General features: G+C 38.6%; 2 protein-coding genes across 2 annotated transcripts; one reads left to right on the top strand and one right to left on the bottom strand.

The window, feature by feature from the left end:
* The first annotated feature begins 6 nt into the window (after positions 1-6).
* Positions 7-10,545, top strand: LOC143851930 (benzaldehyde dehydrogenase, mitochondrial-like). The gene is made up of 11 exons (XM_077361442.1): positions 7-784; positions 4,364-4,498; positions 4,662-4,804; positions 4,922-5,075; positions 5,238-5,467; positions 7,561-7,650; positions 9,089-9,262; positions 9,349-9,486; positions 9,733-9,870; positions 9,961-10,022; positions 10,112-10,545. The coding sequence occupies exons 1-11, from the start codon at positions 718-720 to the stop codon at positions 10,383-10,385; spliced, it is 1,605 nt and encodes a 534-aa protein (XP_077217557.1). The 5' UTR covers positions 7-717; the 3' UTR covers positions 10,386-10,545.
* Positions 10,546-12,972: 2,427 nt separating this feature from the next.
* LOC143849907 (homeobox-leucine zipper protein HAT5-like) lies at positions 12,973-16,452 on the bottom strand. Its single transcript, XM_077359202.1, has 4 exons — positions 15,884-16,452; positions 15,557-15,690; positions 15,030-15,269; positions 12,973-13,476 (listed from the first exon to the last, which is right to left on the bottom strand). Exons 1-4 carry the CDS (start codon positions 15,963-15,965, stop codon positions 13,141-13,143), a joined length of 792 nt encoding a protein of 263 aa, XP_077215317.1. The 5' UTR covers positions 15,966-16,452; the 3' UTR covers positions 12,973-13,140.
* Positions 16,453-17,395: the final 943 nt, after the last annotated feature.

The raw sequence follows: 17,395 nt of genomic DNA, 5'->3' as shown, positions 1-17,395 counted from the left end.
ATATCAGTTAAGGACTCATGTGGCTCTGTTGCGGAAGAGAGGGGGCTGATGGAGGGAGTGTTCCTTGGAAGAGGGGACTAAGGAATCTTGGTGTCTCACCTTCAATTTGTTGATGACATCCTTATTTTCTGCAAGGATCCTGAGGACCAGGTAATGAATCTGAAAATTATTCTTAGATGATTCAAGTTGTGTGAGAAAAAGCTCATTGGCTTCTTTCAATCTTTCCAAGGGAGAGAGTGGCAATCCTAGCTGGACTACTCTCTTTCATTGGGTGTTCTTGCTTTTCATCCGCTTCCTCAACGTTTGCGATCTCACCGTTGGATCATCCTGGTGGCAGATTAGGCAAGTAGGTTGGTTGAGGTAACATAGGCAAATTAGGTACTATGTTGAATCCGGATAGGATAATATTTAGGGAGGTGATATTTTCACCTCCCTGCAGTACGCATTCGCCCCTTTGTGAAAAGTGGGCAACTTTAACGCTTTTTGACGTCAATTCACGTTAAAAGTGGGGCGAATTCGTACTGGGGAGGGGGTTAAAATGTCATTAACATAGGCAAATTAGGCACTATGTTGAATTAGGATGATCTTCTCAAGATTTCATTTTATTTTTACCATCGATTTGCTCTATATAAGTGCCGACTGATTCTCTGTAAAGCATACCAGATTGATAGAAATATCATCTCTTCCTTTTCAATAAAAGACTGAGTTTTTCTGGCCATGGCTGCTCGCAGACTCTCGTCTCTCATCTCTCGACCTTTCTCTGCTTCTAGACTAGTCGATCAAGGTGATTGCTTTTCTTCTTCTTCTATCATCATCTCTTTGATTTCATGTATGCATTTTGCATTTTCCATTATATGAGGATTTGATGGACGATCTCTTTGGTTAGTGTGATAGATTCTTTTTCTGTTTTCAAAGGTTTTCTGTTGTTTATTTATTTAAATTCTTTTTTTCTTTCCATTCATCTGTTTTTGTATATTCTGGGTTGAGTGATTTGATTCCTTGTGGCTTTGCGGGGAAGGTCAAGATCTCGAAGTTATTTCAATTTCGTTTCTCCATTTAAATGGTTAATTAGGGGTAGGTTTCTTTTGAAATTGTAGGTTGAATAGATAGCAAGGATTTGGAAATTCCTTGGAAAGTGATACCTAATCTCCAAAACAAAATGGTGTAGTATGTGTTATGTGAAATATTGAAGATTTTGACTAGTCTTTGCTTATCTTACAATCAAGCCTAATGAGTGTTTATATAGAACACTCAAGAGGATAAACACAGAAACTAATACCACAAGATTTATGGAAAGAGAGTCGACAAGATATGAGAAGATAATCTCAATACCTAATCTAGCCTACATGTATAATCTTCCCCAATTAATCTAAATCAAATCTTGGAAGATGTGATTTTACTTGACCTAATCAAACCAATGAACCATAGATGCCTAATCAAACCTATTGGTAAGATCTCACATATTCTAACATAGAAGAGCGCAAACACCACCATCTCCATCTCCTTAGTGACTTAATGTGGCGCTCTCATTGCGTTTTCAAGCAAATCTGTAGCAATGGAACCAGAGACAGTATAAAGAAAAGAAACTTATTTTCTATTTTATTAGTAAATGAATCAGTCTTTCCACGGAGGTAAATCTTTATGAGGTTTAAGTTGTTTATGGCTCTCATATGTCTGATGGGATGAGTTTTTATATGGTGTAAGCCCTTATAGTCCCTTATTTTTCCAAAAGTGCTGTACGGACCATATCATAGGATGATCCAAACCGTCCATAAGATGGAACACGACGTAAATAGGTTGTTTACCAAAAATCATTTCTATAAGATGATCCCAGCCCTCCGATCTATAAAGGAATTGCATAAAAAAGGATTTGGAAATTCCTGGGATAGTGAAATGAAGTTTAGGTTGTTCATCGCTCTCATATGTCTGATGAGAAAACTTACCAAATTTCCAAGTCGAGGTCAAAAACAGAAAAAGTCAAGACGATTGTAATATTTGAAATGAAGATGGAAAAAGGATGAATCATCACACGGGAGAAATTTTACTGTAAGTTGACAAAATTACATACGGTAGGTGGGGATTTAAATTAAAGCCTACACACACAAGAATAAGGAAGTAGCTATCTTGCAATCGGGAAAATCTCTTACATGCCCAATTGCCCATAATAATGTAGCCATTGATGGGTTTTGCTTTGTATTTGGGGGTCATGTCAGCAAATCCCTTTTGATTGGTGGCTAATTTAAGCATTGAAATAATTGGAGACTACCACCTTGTCTCCATTGCATGTTTGTTGATGTGTCCTTTGTCTCCTCCAAAAGAAATCCAAGCTAAAGTTTGGATTTCTATGATCTCTCTCTATTGATAATGACACTTCCTACTAATTGATAATGACACTTTATACGACTACTCTTCAAGTCTCTGTCTTCCCCCTCTGTCGATATTTATAAGGGCACTCCCTACTATTATTCTACGAGGTTAGCTCTAGGTAAATCCAACTGTTGACTACTGATAAGGTTGCAACTCAGGTTGGGTGTTTCGGATTTTATAGAATCCTACCCTAACCAAGAAACTATCTCGGGTCAGGTCGGGTTGGTTATTTAAGAAAAATTCCAAGATTCCTAAACCCGATCCTACCCAAGATAGTTTCTCAGGTCGGATTTTTCTACATTTTCGATACATGCACCATAATTTATTTTCCAATAGTTGAATATATGGTGCATGATATATTCCAATCCAACAGTTTAACTTATATATATATATATATATATATATATATATATATATACGGAACACATTTTGGTAAACAATTGTTTTTTTTTTCAAAAGACCTCGTAATATGATAAAAAGAAGAAGAAGAAGAGGAACACTCATATAGGCATGTATTTACATGCACGACGCCCACATTAAAATGATGTTTAATCTTTGGTATTAAATCTAGGGAAATGTTATCAGCACTACTGTATTTTGATGATGACACTTCTCACTTTATTCAACGTACAGTATGGCCCACACCATAGGATGATCCAAACCGTCCATTAGATGGACCACAACTTAAATACGTTGTGCCCCAAAAATCATTACCATAGGTTGATACTAACCCTCCGATCTGTATGTTTGAGGGTTGATTCTAACCCTCTATAGATCGGAGGGTTAGGGTCAACCTATGGAAATAAGTTTTTGGGCACAACCTATTTAGACTGTGGCCCATCTAATGGACGGTTTGGATCATCCTGTGGTACGGGGCATACCGTACTTTGAATAAAGTGAGGAGTGCCCTCATCAAAATATAGTAGTGATGATAACATTTCCCTAAATTTATTTGTAATAAGAATAGCTAGGACTAGGAAATTGTTGTCATTACATGGTCTAATAATGGTTGATGATTGTCTTGATGGGAGCTATAGTTGAAACTCGGGTCGGGCGGGTTGGGTTTTCTACAATCCTACCCAGAAGAAATCTCACGACGGGTCCGGTTGGTTTATTTTTACAAAATCCCGAGATTCCTAAACTCAGACCATGGGTTGATGTACCGGACCAAGTTGCAAGTTGCAACACTAACTACTTAGACCACCACTTTACAAGGTATACCTGCAACCAAAGGTTGGGCTCGTTTGGCTTACAATCTGTCATTGATATCGAACTTTTTTTCTGATTCAAGGAGGATTTGCCATGCCCTATAAAATCTCCCTTTCATGCCCTATAAAATCCATTATACTGTCGGATTCTTGGGCTCTTCCATCATGCCATGTATATAATCATGTAAATATGCTGTAATTTTACTATGTCAGAAGTAATCCGTTTTTCCACTTTCCCATTTTACAAAAAAAAAGGGAAAAATACACTTAGACCGCCTGTGGTTTCTGACACATTCAACTTAACCCCTAATGTTTAAAAAGTTACAAGTAGACCACCTGTGGTTTCAATTTGTGTAAGGTAGACCCCTGTGTTTTTGGTAGTGTTTGGATTCGGGTATGGGCCCACATTGTTTGGACGATTCAAAGCATTCATTTGATGGGCCTTGACATAGATAGGGTGTGCCTAAAAAATCAGCTCCATCGGATCATCCTAACCCTTCAATCTATGGCCGAACCGTCAACTGAGGAGGCCTACCTTATACAAATTGAAACCACAGGGTCTACTTGTAACTTTTTAAACATTAGGGGTTAAGTTGAATGTGTCATAAACCAAAGGGTGTATTTTTCCCAAAAAAAAAAAAAAAAAACTAGAACCTTACAAATATATTCAATTTTCAGTTAACCTCTTCCTGGTTTGTACGATTGAAATATTTCAACTGCTTGAAGACCTTCCATTCATAGTAGACCTTTGTACTGAATTCAGTTTGTGTCATAAAATGTATCTTCAGGCTGGAATTCTAGTTGGGCCAAAGGCATCCATCGGTTCGGCACTGCGGTTGCAGCTGAAGAGCCTATTACACCACCTGTTCAAGTTAACTATACCCAGCTCCTAATCAATGGGCAGTTTGTGGATTCAGCATCAGGTGGATTTTCTATCCTTGAACTCGTAAATAAAATTATATATCCCCTGTGGTAACTGAATTTTTGATTTCCTCTCGTTGGTGATGGATATGAATTATTAAATACCTTCCTTTAATGCATCCTATATGTGGAACAGATATTGACAATTTATTTTTTTGGACTCAGGAAAAACCTTTCCAACCTTGGACCCTAGGACAGGAGATGCAATTGCTCATGTTGCTGAAGGAGACGCAGAAGATATTAACCGAGCTGTCTCTGCTGCTCGCAAGGCATTTGATGAGGGTCCATGGCCAAAGATGAACCCACATGTAATAATCCTAATTTGTGTTTGTTCTATGAGGTTAAATATTGCATAGAATGTGATAGGTACTTCCACTTTAATTATGCTGAAATACTTTAATTTCTGCAAATTCCCAATTGTCCAGGAAAGATCACGTATACTTTATCGCTTTGCCGATTTGCTTGAAAAGCACAACGACGAAATTGCAGCACTTGAGTCTTGGGATAATGGGAAACCTTACGAACAGTCTGCTTTGGTTGAAGTTCCAATGTTTGCACGTTTAATGCGATATTATGCTGGTGAGATAAATCAAATGATATAACATCAGATGCTCCTATTTGATCTATATGGATAAATCAAATGATATTTCATCACATGCTCCTATTAGATCTATATAAATGTCTGTTCAGCATGATTAGATGAAGCAAGTGTAGCTCTAAGTCTTTTGTCCTTGATCGCAGGTTGGGCCGACAAGATTCATGGACTTACTGTTCCAGCTGATGGATCCCACCATGTGCAAGTTCTTCATGAACCAATTGGTGTTGCTGGGCAGATCATTCCATGGAATTTCCCACTTCTTATGTATGCTTGGAAGGTTGGACCTGCATTAGCATGTGCAAACACTATTGTAATGAAAACTGCTGAGCAGACACCTTTATCTGCTCTCTATGTGTCAAAATTATTCCTTGAGGTGAGTTAAGAATTGGATTCTATTTTCCTTTTTACCAGAATTGATTCTGGACTTGATTAATTCATATTTTCCTTTTTAATGGGCAATCTTACCTTATAAAATCAAATGTCAATATATTCTCTGAGTAATTAGAATAATATGCTTTTACTCGTTGAGGCTAGGCATGCATTAGTATCTTCAACCTTAAATGAGCATTTTCAACTATTTCATCGTTCAATATTTTACATCAAGTAATTACTCAGTTATTGCATACAGGTCATAACCAAGTGAATCATGCCACTAAATGGCGCCCCTTGATGCAGAAAACACATGAATAGAAGAGTACAATGGCACACTTGCTTTGGACTAATTTGATGTCCTAAAGAGTCCCACTCTAATGATATATAGAGTGAAAAAAACTCTGTAATCTTGAATGTCTAACTAAGAAAACTTTGTGTCGATGTCAGACACAGACTTGAAATATGAAACACGACCATTGGTGATAGTTCATTGATACGCTTGGCACGGTTTGATGGTCCGTTCACCTTTGCCTTTATCTGTTATTTTATGGTTACATGGTTTGCTTCCAAATCATTTTCTTTTCTAACTTGGTTTCTTTTGGTTTGGTTTCAGTGATGCACTTCTTGTTTGGTTCAGTTTGGTTTTTTAGACTGGTTTGTAGTGGTAGCAACTCAAAGTTTGGTATCCTCTTTTGTTGAATAGAATTATAAGTCATGCCACCTTTTTCATCAAGTATTATTAAAATCTAAGCACATTCACTATAAGATACCATTTTGGTTACTTTTTCATCAAGTATTATTAAAATCTAAGCACATTCACTATAAGATAACATTTTAGTTAGTTCTCTTAATACCCATTTATTGATTTCATCTGGAACTTGATTTACAATGAATTCTATTGATAGATTTCTGATTAAACTTCATCAACGACTTAAAAAAATTGTATCAAGAGTTTAAAGCGATTGTATGTGTAGGCTCAGGATCCCTCGAGAATAGTGGCAATTTTGGCACTTGTTCTGATTTGATTGGAACATTGGAACAAAGCGTTTATCAGTTTGGTGCAAAATTAACTAATTTGATCCAAAACAAACTGACCAGCTATTCTCAGTCTGACATGGGTGTCCATTGAGTGTGTACTACACATAAATTATTTGGCACAAGTAGATACTAACATGGGTTTTGCTAGTTAGAAGTAATCTAAGTAATAATCATGGTTTTAAATTTCGGCCGAAATCCGAAATTTCCTATGATTTGTGGACACGGACACGAGTGTCGCGTGTCGACACGGACACCGAGTGTCGGACACGGCAAACCCCCAAGCTTTAGAAACGGGGACACGGCTAAAATAGAAAGTATATGTAATCATGATTTGTGGATATGGATTTGTGAGTCCAGTTTCGACATGGATACGTGTTATCTAAATGAGTTAAACACAATATTCAATAAAAAACAGAATATCACACTTGACATAGTACAAAAATATGTCCACACACCCACATTAAGTCTAACACTTAAGCAATACAAGTAAAAGTGTCCAAAGGAGTGTGGACACGGGTGTCGTGTCGGACACGGCTGGATACGTGAGTTGGTAATAAATTCGAATTGTTGGTTAAATCATAGGAAATTTCGGATTTCGGAGGGGACCAAAACCGAAATTTGGCGTTCAGCCTTAATTTCGGTCCGAAATTTCGAGAAAATGTAATTTAAAAAAAAGAAAAAAAAAAGTGAATTAAATAAGCTTTTTTAATTATGACCGAAATTTCGAAATTTCAGGTGTCCGAAACCGGTACCGAAACCGAAATTTTAAACCATGGCAATAACAACATTTATTTTTGCAGATTCTTAACTTCTTTGTTGTTTATGCAACTTTGTACAATACAATACAATAATAATACATAGATAGATAGTACCATATGTTTTGCTGTTATATGATCTATTTTAGTCTGGCTAATAAAAGGTCCAAGAAATTTGGCTTTTTAGTTGTCTTGTTTCAAGTTTCAATGAATTTTTTTGTTGACGTTGAATAAAATCTAGCCCTCATTTTTCTTCAATTAAAAACTATCTTGCATTCTTATGCGCATTTCTCTATGGCAGGCAGGGCTTCCTCCTGGTGTTCTGAATGTGGTTTCTGGATTTGGTCCAACTGCTGGTGCAGCTCTTGCTAGCCACATGGATGTCGACAAGGTATTGCGCTGGAGTGATGTTATTTTTTTTTCATTATGAGATCTTGATCTTGCAGGGAACAAGTGTTGTCGTGGATATGTGATTGTTATCCTTTTTATGTTTTCGATTCCATTTTTAGTCTGCTTTGGGTATCTAGATGTAGATAAAGATGAATGGCATAGGAATCATGCCATATAGTTGTATAATCCTGCTGTTCAACCATGGTCACCATTAATGTGGAATCAACATTCCTGTTATTTTTGTTTTTGTTTTGAATGGCTATAAGATTTTATTAAGAAATGGCAATTGCCAGAGACCGATGTGGTCACAATACAAAATATTAGAATTTAGAGCCAAGCACAAAAGAATAAAGAAACAAAGATAACCTCCTCCTAATGGAGAGGGGTGAGAAACAGATAACTTAAGGGGGAAGAAAATCAAATAGCACTAGCTCCTCCTTAGACACCCCATCCCTTGCTAAACGGTTGGCTTCGCCATTTGCAGACCTCTAACATGCTGAATCTCGTCAAAGAGCAGGGAAAATCTCAAAGGGGAGAGATCCCTTAAGGCAACGAATTACATTGAGGGCGTCATCTTCCACGACCACATTGTATAAGGAATCTATATGGAGAAGTTTGATCCCCTGATGAACTGCACGCACTTTCGCCACATTGGAGTCAGCTACTCCAATGGGGCCCGAATACACCCATCTTACTAACCCCTCCACATCCCTAAGCACACCTCCTATGCCAGCTGGACCTGAATTGCTCAAGCTGGAGCCATCAAAATTGAGCTTTAATTGGCCGTGGGCCGGCGGCTTCCATTCCTGTATGAGAAAACTACTACTGACTGAGCTGAAACAATCTTCACTCCACACATTCCATAAGTCGAAAGTGGAAACGAGCCGGAAAGATGGGATGATCATCACCCATGATATAGTCAAAGCGATCACTTTCAAAAACACATACGAGGAGCATAGATTTAGGTTTGAAACCCAGTTAATAAAATAACCTGGCTCTCCCACAAAGCAGAGATAGTATGTTGGAGTACTACGAACTGGGTATGACACTCTGCCAGTGAATTGACGGTTGCGAACAAATGATAGATTTGGTTGATTGGTTGAATGCTTGAATGCAACATAAGCAATTGCTGGAATGGTAGCTCCAGTTAGCAGATGGTTACAATTCAAGTTCTAGGTAAAAAGGCATCATGGATTTGACAAATAAGGTCGGCCTTTGGTAAACATGATGTTCATATAAAGACAAAAGCCCCCTTAAGTATGCACAGACATTTAAAGAATGAATAAGGGTCACTACCTAACAAGTCATTTTTAATTCCCGCTTTGTATGTGTCTTGTTTAAATCAAACCTTTTCTTTTGGTAGGAAATCTGTGTAAATCAACTAGTTAAAATTAATATTTGCTCTGCCTATCTAAAAATTGTTTCTACTCTATTTGCAGCTTGCTTTCACAGGATCGACTGATGCTGGTAGGATTGTACTTGAATTGGCTGCCAAGAGTAATCTGAAGCCTGTGACATTAGAGCTTGGAGGGAAATCTCCTTTCATTATATGTGAGGATGCTGATGTTGATCAGGCTGTAGAGCTCGCACATTTTGCTCTGTTTTTCAACCAGGTTTACCTCGTCAATTCTATTTAAGAATTAAGCTGGATACTTTGGAGGATGATCTTGTTCAATCACTAAGGCTTGGCTATATACAGGGACAATGTTGTTGTGCTGGGTCTCGTACATTTGTTCATGAAAGTGTGTACGATGAGTTTATAGAAAAATCGAAGGCACGTGCTATGAAACGTGTTGTTGGCGATCCTTTCAGAAAGGGTGTTGAACAAGGCCCCCAGGTGATCAAACACATTGTTTTTATCTTTCTATTTTTGCAGTGGGTAGAAAATCACTCCTGTCGCGCGAGTCATGAAAATTACTGTCCTATTGAAACTTGAAAACCGTCATATGCATCTGTTATTCGTCCTGGTTTTCGAAAAAGGGACTATCTTGTGAGCTTCATTTTTGCTTTTGCATCCTAACTTGTTCTGTGATTTACTGGCTGTCATACAAGTTGTTGGTGTGTGTTCATTTTGTGTATTCAGATTGATTTGGAGCAGTTCAACAAAATTATGAAGTACATAAAGTCTGGCATTGAAAGTGGGGCCATCCTTGAATCTGGAGGTGAAAGATTTGGCAGCAAAGGCTACTATATTCAGCCTACTGTGTTCTCAGATGTTAAGGTATCATTTACCCCCGTCTAAGAATCGACAGAACTAAAATTAGAATTTTCTTCTTAGGACTAATCAAATTTTAATTCTTATGTTAATTAGGATGACATGCTGATAGCACAAGATGAGATCTTTGGCCCGGTGCAGTCTATCTTGAAGTTCAAGTGAGCTTATAAATAGTCGAACCCCGTCAATTTTTGTCTTGTCAAAAGGCTTTTCCATTTCTCATGTTCAACTTTGTGGTTGATGACAGGGACATTGATGAAGTGATACAAAGAGCAAATGCTACACCCTATGGGCTGGCTGCAGGGGTTTTCACCAAGAATATTGATACTGCAAACACATTAGTTCGCGCACTTAAAGCTGGAACTGTATGGGTTAATTGCTTTGATGTTTTTGATGCTTCGATTCCCTTTGGCGGGTTCAAGATGAGTGGGCATGGCAGAGAAAAGGGCATCCATGGCCTTAAAGAGTACCTTCAAGTGAAGGCTTTTGTTACTCCTTTGAAGAACCCAGCATGGTTGTAATCTCCTGATGTTCTCTTTCTCTGTTTTATGACGATGTTTAAGTAATTACGGTGTGAATAAGTTAATCTGTGGTTTGACATGCAAGTATGTAGCTTAAGGATGCATCTTAATTCTGGTTTGTTTTAGCAACCTAGAAGTATCTGACTTACAACCTTCAAAATGTGATTTTTCCTTGTGTTAATTTTGCATCTTGTATTTGTGTGGCAAGATGAACTCATATTGGGATACTGCATGCAAACCCAAGATGGAAGGTGGGCTTGGGTTTTGGTAACATTCTCCTCTAAGAAACTAGGCTTTCTTGAATAAATGGAATTGGAGATTTGAGGAAGAGAGAATGAGGGGCCTTTTGAGGTCCTATTATGACTGCAGGTACAAATCTTGGGAAATGATATCAGCACTGCAGTGCTATAACAACATGCTCGAAGTATGTTGTCGATTAGTATTTATAGTGCTTGAAAGAGTTTTTCGAGAACTGTAATTTAAATACAAAACGATAAGATGCTTTCGCGTGCGCATCTTATTAAAACAGTGGAGTGTTGATATCATTTCCCTAAATCATTTATGATTTCTCAAGCAAAAGTCAGCCGAGAAATACCTATCTGCGAAATTCCCTAGCAAATCCCTTAATAATAATACTAATAATAATTAGAGAAGATAGGGAAAATGGTGATAATGAAAATTTCCTCCTTCAAGTTGAAGTTTGTGACGTGCTAGTGCGTGTGCTATCGAGAATGTTTCAAAGCTGTTCACTATTCAATTGGCACAAGCAATAATTAGCTCGGACTCAAATGCCACACCTCTAACCTTATAAGACATCATACATTTGGATTGATAGGAATCCTTTATTTATTTCTTATTCCATGAGACTGGGTAAAACCAGCTGCTCTCATCAACTCGGTTCGTTCGATCAGGTCGTTCCGTTTGAAGAAAGGAAGGATCCCAAAGGTTTTGATGATATACCCGTACTACTCGATGTCGACTTTGATAGGAGCCATGTTTTCTAAGTTTTCTGTAGGTTTATTAGATGAGCTGCAACTTCACCATCCATGCGTCGGACACATGGACGGTGTTATTATCATCGATCCAGACCCTATTAGTCCAGTGGGCTCCATGATGGGTCATTATATAGCCGACAGAATTACAGCAATAGGCTTCTCATTAGTAAAGTACCTACTGTATGTACACACATTGAAAAACAGTCTTCACTATCTTCAATGGAATTTGTTGTGGTGGTCCCAGTAGCCATGAAATATGTGTACACAAATCAGCGGCACCGATGGTAAATTAATTTAGGAGGGAGAAAATGCATCAGACTCCCACTTGGCTTTGGGAGTAGGAGGTTTTCAGGTTTTCTTCCATCCAAAAACCAAATATAAAACCTAGTGCGCTAGAAATATGAGCAGAGCAGGGACAGAGTCAAACAAAGAAAGTACTACACTGCTCGGGGTTGGAGGGTGATGGACAACACCTCTCGGATGATGAGTAGACATTTCCATTAAAAAGGAAGCAATAGAGAATGGGTGGAGGTAGATGTGACGACATGAAATGTCATGATGATGGGTCATGTCCCCCAAACATCTCCATTCTTTCCAATATAAAACAAACCTTCCCTATCCCACCACCACCACAGCCCATGAGAATTTTGGGGTGGACCCCCTCCTCTCCAATCTAATATTCAATTCAATCCAACATTTTCTACTCGTGTTCCTCTCCATAAAGAATAAACCAAGTTCAGAATAAAAAACCCCAGCATCATCCAACTGAATTGTCTTAAATATCCCTCATTTTTTCAACTGGGGCTGGGTTTTCCACCCTTAGACGTAGCCTTTTTTTCACCCGTATCAGTTTGTCATATCTAATATAATACAATAAGCTGGGATGAAAAGAGAAGAGTTTTTTTGATTTTTTTGAAAATTACCTGAGAATTACACCTCACATTTTTTTACTGTTTTGAATAAATGCACCCATTCAACTCATATAATTTCAATCCTACCCCCCTCTTTTATGCTTTTAACAAAGGCACCCATTGAATCATATAAATGCAATCCTACCCATCCTTTATGCTTTTAACAAAAGCACCCATTAAAGCCGTATAATTTCGATCTTACCCCTCCTTTATGGTTTTTTAATTAAAAAAACTAGAGGGTGATCTTAACCATCCGATTTAAGATAAGAGGAATTATGGAAACATCTATAGATTGGAGGGCTAGGATCAACCTATGGAAATGATTTTTGGGGCACAACCTATGTATGTTGTGTTCCATCACATGGACGGTTTGGATCAACATTTTTACTAGTATGCAATAAGGTGAAAGTAGAGGAAAAGCGAAATTGATACGCATGGAATTGACTAATTGATCTTGATCTTGGGTGGTAATATCAATTCTCTTTTTGTGGAAATGGTGTGGTAATATCAATTCTCTTTCGCAAATGACCAATCTAATGTCAACATCCAAAAAGGATAGGTTCGCAAACGACAAAAGAATGATACAAGGAGAAAATTGCTGTAAAACCTCTTTTATCTCATCACCCATGATCATCATCATTATACCATGGAGACTAAATTACAAAGGTTAAAAGATTGTACTAGAGCAGAAAACTCTTTTATTTTTATTACAATGGCAGAGGAAGAGTATTTTCTTTTAAGCAACTAGGAAGTATGACACTACTACATAGAGAAGACCCACATTAAGTGGAAAAGAGTGGAAGGATACATAGAATGTTCAATTCCAGCCATTTCGAAGAAAAAAAATGTTCAATTCCAGACCCACCAGCTCAGGTGCCCGGCTTCTTCATTCTGTTGTGAAGCGAAAACGCTGGAGAAGTAGCTTCTACTGTCATCGCTCACGTCTTCCTCTTCTGACTGAACTCCGTCGATGGGCCCCATGCCGCCGCGGTAGTCGTCTGGGAAGTATGAATCGCTGCTATCGACTAGCTGTGGACCGTCTTCGTCAACCACGGTACTGCCAGAGCTCAGGTGGTCCTCGGCCGTCACGATAATGCCGACAATACCTTCGGATTTCTCCAGTGGAGGATCAGTCTTCTGATCCACCGCCTCCTTGGCCTGCAGCTTCTCAATTAGAGAGGCCACCTGCACTCCAGTAGGCCATGTAAGAGAATTGATAACCAAATCACTAAAATGCCTTTTTTTATTATTGGTAAGCTGGGGTTAGGTGGACACCTGCTATTATATTAATTAGATAAAGATGATACAATAAAAGAAACAAAACCACTCTCCGATCCTTAGAACAATGTCTAAGGCAGAACAACCAAGAACATGATAGGTGCACTTGATAACGAAACTCAAAACAAGCAAAGAGAAGAGAGAACAATCACTAAAATGGCCGCAGAACATTCAGCAAAAAAGCCCTCAATGGTCGAATTAGGACAATTGGGTAATTTTTGAATTAGTAAATCCCGTCTTTCATTTAACACCAAAGGATTAACAATCACTTTGGTTAAACAATCCTAACCATCTGATCAATAGAATTTCCCCCTTAGAATGTGAATTATTGAACAACTAAGTAGTAGACCTCACAACCCGTTTTTAAAAATCAAAGACGTAAACCACCAGGATCTATAATGGTTTCTTGTCATCTCATAGGAAATGAAAGTGTGTGTAAAAGCCAGTACATTTAGGGGTCTTTTGAATATGCGGATTTTAGAATCCGGGATTTCTTCAAAATTGTAGATGAAAGACAAGAGAAGAAGCAGACTGGCCGTTGTTTTCTGATTTGTCGCCCTTCTTTCCGTCAGCAAGAGCGGAACAGATTATCCCATGTTTCCAGGTTTTAGAAATCTCTCCAAGTTTTAGAAATCTCAAGATGCAGGAGAGATTTCTAAAACCTGGATTTCTTACTTCAAATCCAAGAAACACTGCGCGGACAGCAGACATCACTTGATCACGAGTCCTCTTTTACACTGTTTTCAAACTAAAACCTAGATTCTAAAATCTGTATATCCAAATGGTCCCTTGAAGAAAAAATACAGCCAAAGTGTTTATCAAGTCACAGGTAACTCCTTCGTGTTGACTCGGCTCAACCCACTTTCGAAGTGAGTCGAGTTTTTGAACTACACTGCTTGCAGTCCACTGATCAGGCGAATAGGATCGATGGATCAACGCGATCTAATCAGCCACTAATTATATCTCTTTGAGAAGGTGTTGGCTATCAGATCTGATCCGATACTAAGTGTCTCATGAGTTGGACATAGCCACCTAGGACATTGTCATATACAACCCTTAATTAATCAGATGAGACCGTGTCTCAGATCAAGATATTTTGCTCAACTTAAATCAACTCAACTCAACTCAACTCAACAAAGCCTTTGTCCCAAACTAGTTGGGATTGGCTAAATGAATCCTTTAGAAAAAAAAATCATGAAGGTAAAAGGAACCTACCCGGCTCTAATCCTGGCTCTAGTTGGGTTCTTCTACGTAGATCATTTTTTCCCATTCTATCCTATCTAAGGTCATATTCTCTGATAAGTTCCTAGCTTTCAAGTCACTTGTGAGGCGGTGGCAACAACACATTTATGTTAGAGGGCTATGATCGTCCAGATAATTTTTGAGGTACACCAAATGAATGGCTTAGATCACCCAATTATGTAGGCCCCAACAAATGAATGGTCTGTCAGATAAAAAACCTGGGATTTGAGCTTGTCTTTGTCTTTGAGGATGGTGTCGTAATGAGAGAGGAGGGAGTCGTAAGAGGATTTGAGGAGATCGTAATCTGTTTCCAGTTGCTTTGTCTTCCAACGGGCTCTTCGGTTCTGGAACCAGACCGCCACCTGTCTGGGCTGAAGCCCTAGCTTCTTGGCCAGCTCTCCTTTTCTATCCGCTTCCAGCTTGTTCTCTACCTCGAAGCTCTTCTCCAACAGGTTAACCTTCAACAAACATACATCATTAGATATCATACATCTAGGGGGGGCGGAAATATCAAGAAAGAGGGTCAAATATTCTTACGGAGAAAGCGTCAGAGCGAATTACGTTTTTATTTTGGGATATGATTTTCGCCCCCTCCCCCTGTAAGATAATGCGCCCCACTTGTAACGTGAATTGTGGGTAGAGACTTTTACGCTTTTTTGACGTCAAATCCCGTTAACAGTGGGGCGTATTACCCTACAGAGGGGCTTTATTTTTTTTTGTTTTTCATTTTTTAAATTGCTTTCACCTGCTCAGGTGTGAGCCTCCGTTTCTTCTCTGGCGTCTGCTCGTCGTAATATTCTTCTTCCATGTATTCCTCTGGAGAGCTGAAAAAAGGACGCTTTTTCATGGTTTCTTCCATGTTCATCACCGATCTGGACCCTGCAAACATCCGATCTATATTTTTCAGGCCATAATTGAAATAAAAGAGGGTACTTTTCTTCTATGTGATCGGATATTAGGTTTTGATGAACCCTAGGAATAAAAAATGATTTTATATTTGAGAAAGAAAAGAAAAAACAAGAAAAATCTCATCTTTATTAGAAAGGAGTAAAATCGGTAGAAGAAAAATCACCTCGAAAGACGTGATCACTGTTCCCGAAAAGCAGCATGTTCCCATGGAAGGAACCATCGAAGATCAGACGGCCGGAATCCATGAACGTGTCTCTTAGATCTAACTGATTTCCCGGCGGAAATTTAAAAAAAGGGCAAAGAAAAAAAAGAGTAAAATCCAACCTTTTTCTCTCTGTCTGCTTACTCGATTCCTTTCCCTGTTTTTTTTACTCAGAAAATCATGATCTTGTGACGAAAAAAGCTGGTACTCCAACGACTCGGTGTTTGCAACGGAGAAATAGAAAATCCCATCATGGTAAGAAAAAACCACGATTTTGAGGTGTATTTTTTTTTATACAGATAGTTGTGTTGAAGATCGAGAAATCGAAGATCAGAGATGGAGAGAGGAGGTTTTGGCAGAGTAAGAGATTGAACTTCGGAGCGAGGCCTCAAAAAGGCGCAGAAGAAAAGAAAAGAAAAGCGTTTTCTGTAAGCTTTCTGATCGGAATCTCACCCGCCGGAAAAACTTTTCCGTTCTCGTTATTCTGTTTTTGCAACTTTTCTACTTCTAGTCTTCTACTAAAAAACTCGGACAAACAGAACCCCGTTATCCCTTATAGCGGAAAAAAGAAGAAGATCCGTAATGACGATAATACCCTAAGTCTTTTTAATTTACGAAAATACCCATAACAAATGTGCATAATGCCAGCATTTTTTATTCCTCGATACTTCCACTACGTGCCAAATTGCCAGATAAGCTGACAAGCTTTTATTTGTTTGCGAGTAAATAAATTCGTAAACGTGGAGCCCGCTATTAAATCAGTCTACTCACGGTGGGCCCCATTCGCATCGTAAATTTTCTGATGAATGGTCAAGATAAGTAGATGGTGGGCCCAGGGATTGGTAATTGTCTCCTGTGGTAAATTTGACGAGGTTTTGGGGTACGGGAAAAATCTAACTTGCGCATGTGGACTCTCATGCTCTCTGCTTTTCGGTCGGCCACTGGGTCCCACTCCCAACGTGCACGGGTCAATCACTTCTCCAATCACTTTTTTTATCCCATGTTCAAGGGAATCAGAATAGGATACAGATTCCAGTTCTTGATTCTGACAGTAAAAAATTGGAATCGGCATCAAATTCCAATTTTGTCCGATTCTTTTCTATTCCAGCAGTAGCTGAGTTCAAATAAATGAAAGGAAAAATTGAACGATGAGGCAATTTACGGCTCCATCTATTTCCAGCCCAATGTAGTATTTTGATTCCAGCAGAATCAAACTGGGAATTTCGATTCCGATTTCTGACTTCAACAATCCAAACACACCCACATAAGATGGCAGAGTGAATTGAAGATAGACTCATCTCACATTTTTGAAATTAAACACTGCCGAGCCATCCGAAATAACACCATCAGATCAACCTGTTCCGATACCATGATAGAACTTGAAAGACTACATATTAATATTAGATCGATCGAATATAATAAATCTATGTAATTACAATTGACCCTAATGAGGAAAAAGGTCGGAAGAATGAT

Source organism: Tasmannia lanceolata, unplaced genomic scaffold, assembly GCF_043159265.1.
Source record: "Tasmannia lanceolata isolate RefF3 unplaced genomic scaffold, GAP_Taslan_0.1 ptg000018l, whole genome shotgun sequence".
Lineage (NCBI taxonomy): Eukaryota > Viridiplantae > Streptophyta > Magnoliopsida > Canellales > Winteraceae > Tasmannia > Tasmannia lanceolata.
The sequence above is the reverse complement of the archived record's forward strand: the minus strand, read 5'-3'. Positions and strand labels throughout refer to the sequence as shown.

What these genes read in the sequence shown, in the direction of transcription:
- LOC143851930 (XM_077361442.1), top strand. Translation starts at nt 718, where the DNA reads ATGGCTGCTCGCAGACTCTCGTCTCTCATCTCTCGACCTTTCTCTGCT. An exon ending in GCCACATGGATGTCGACAAG is followed by an intron (nt 7,651 to 9,088) that starts GTATTGCGCTGG and finishes CTCTATTTGCAG; the next exon opens with CTTGCTTTCACAGGATCGAC. An exon ending in GTGTTGAACAAGGCCCCCAG is followed by an intron (nt 9,487 to 9,732) that starts GTGATCAAACAC and finishes TTGTGTATTCAG; the next exon opens with ATTGATTTGGAGCAGTTCAA.
- LOC143849907 (XM_077359202.1), bottom strand. Translation starts at nt 15,965, where the DNA reads ATGGATTCCGGCCGTCTGATCTTCGATGGTTCCTTCCATGGGAACATG. An exon ending in CAGTGATCACGTCTTTCGAG is followed by an intron (nt 15,691 to 15,883) that starts GTGATTTTTCTT and finishes GGATGTTTGCAG; the next exon opens with GGTCCAGATCGGTGATGAAC. An exon ending in AAGACAAGCTCAAATCCCAG is followed by an intron (nt 13,477 to 15,029) that starts GTTTTTTATCTG and finishes ACTGGAGTGCAG; the next exon opens with GTGGCCTCTCTAATTGAGAA.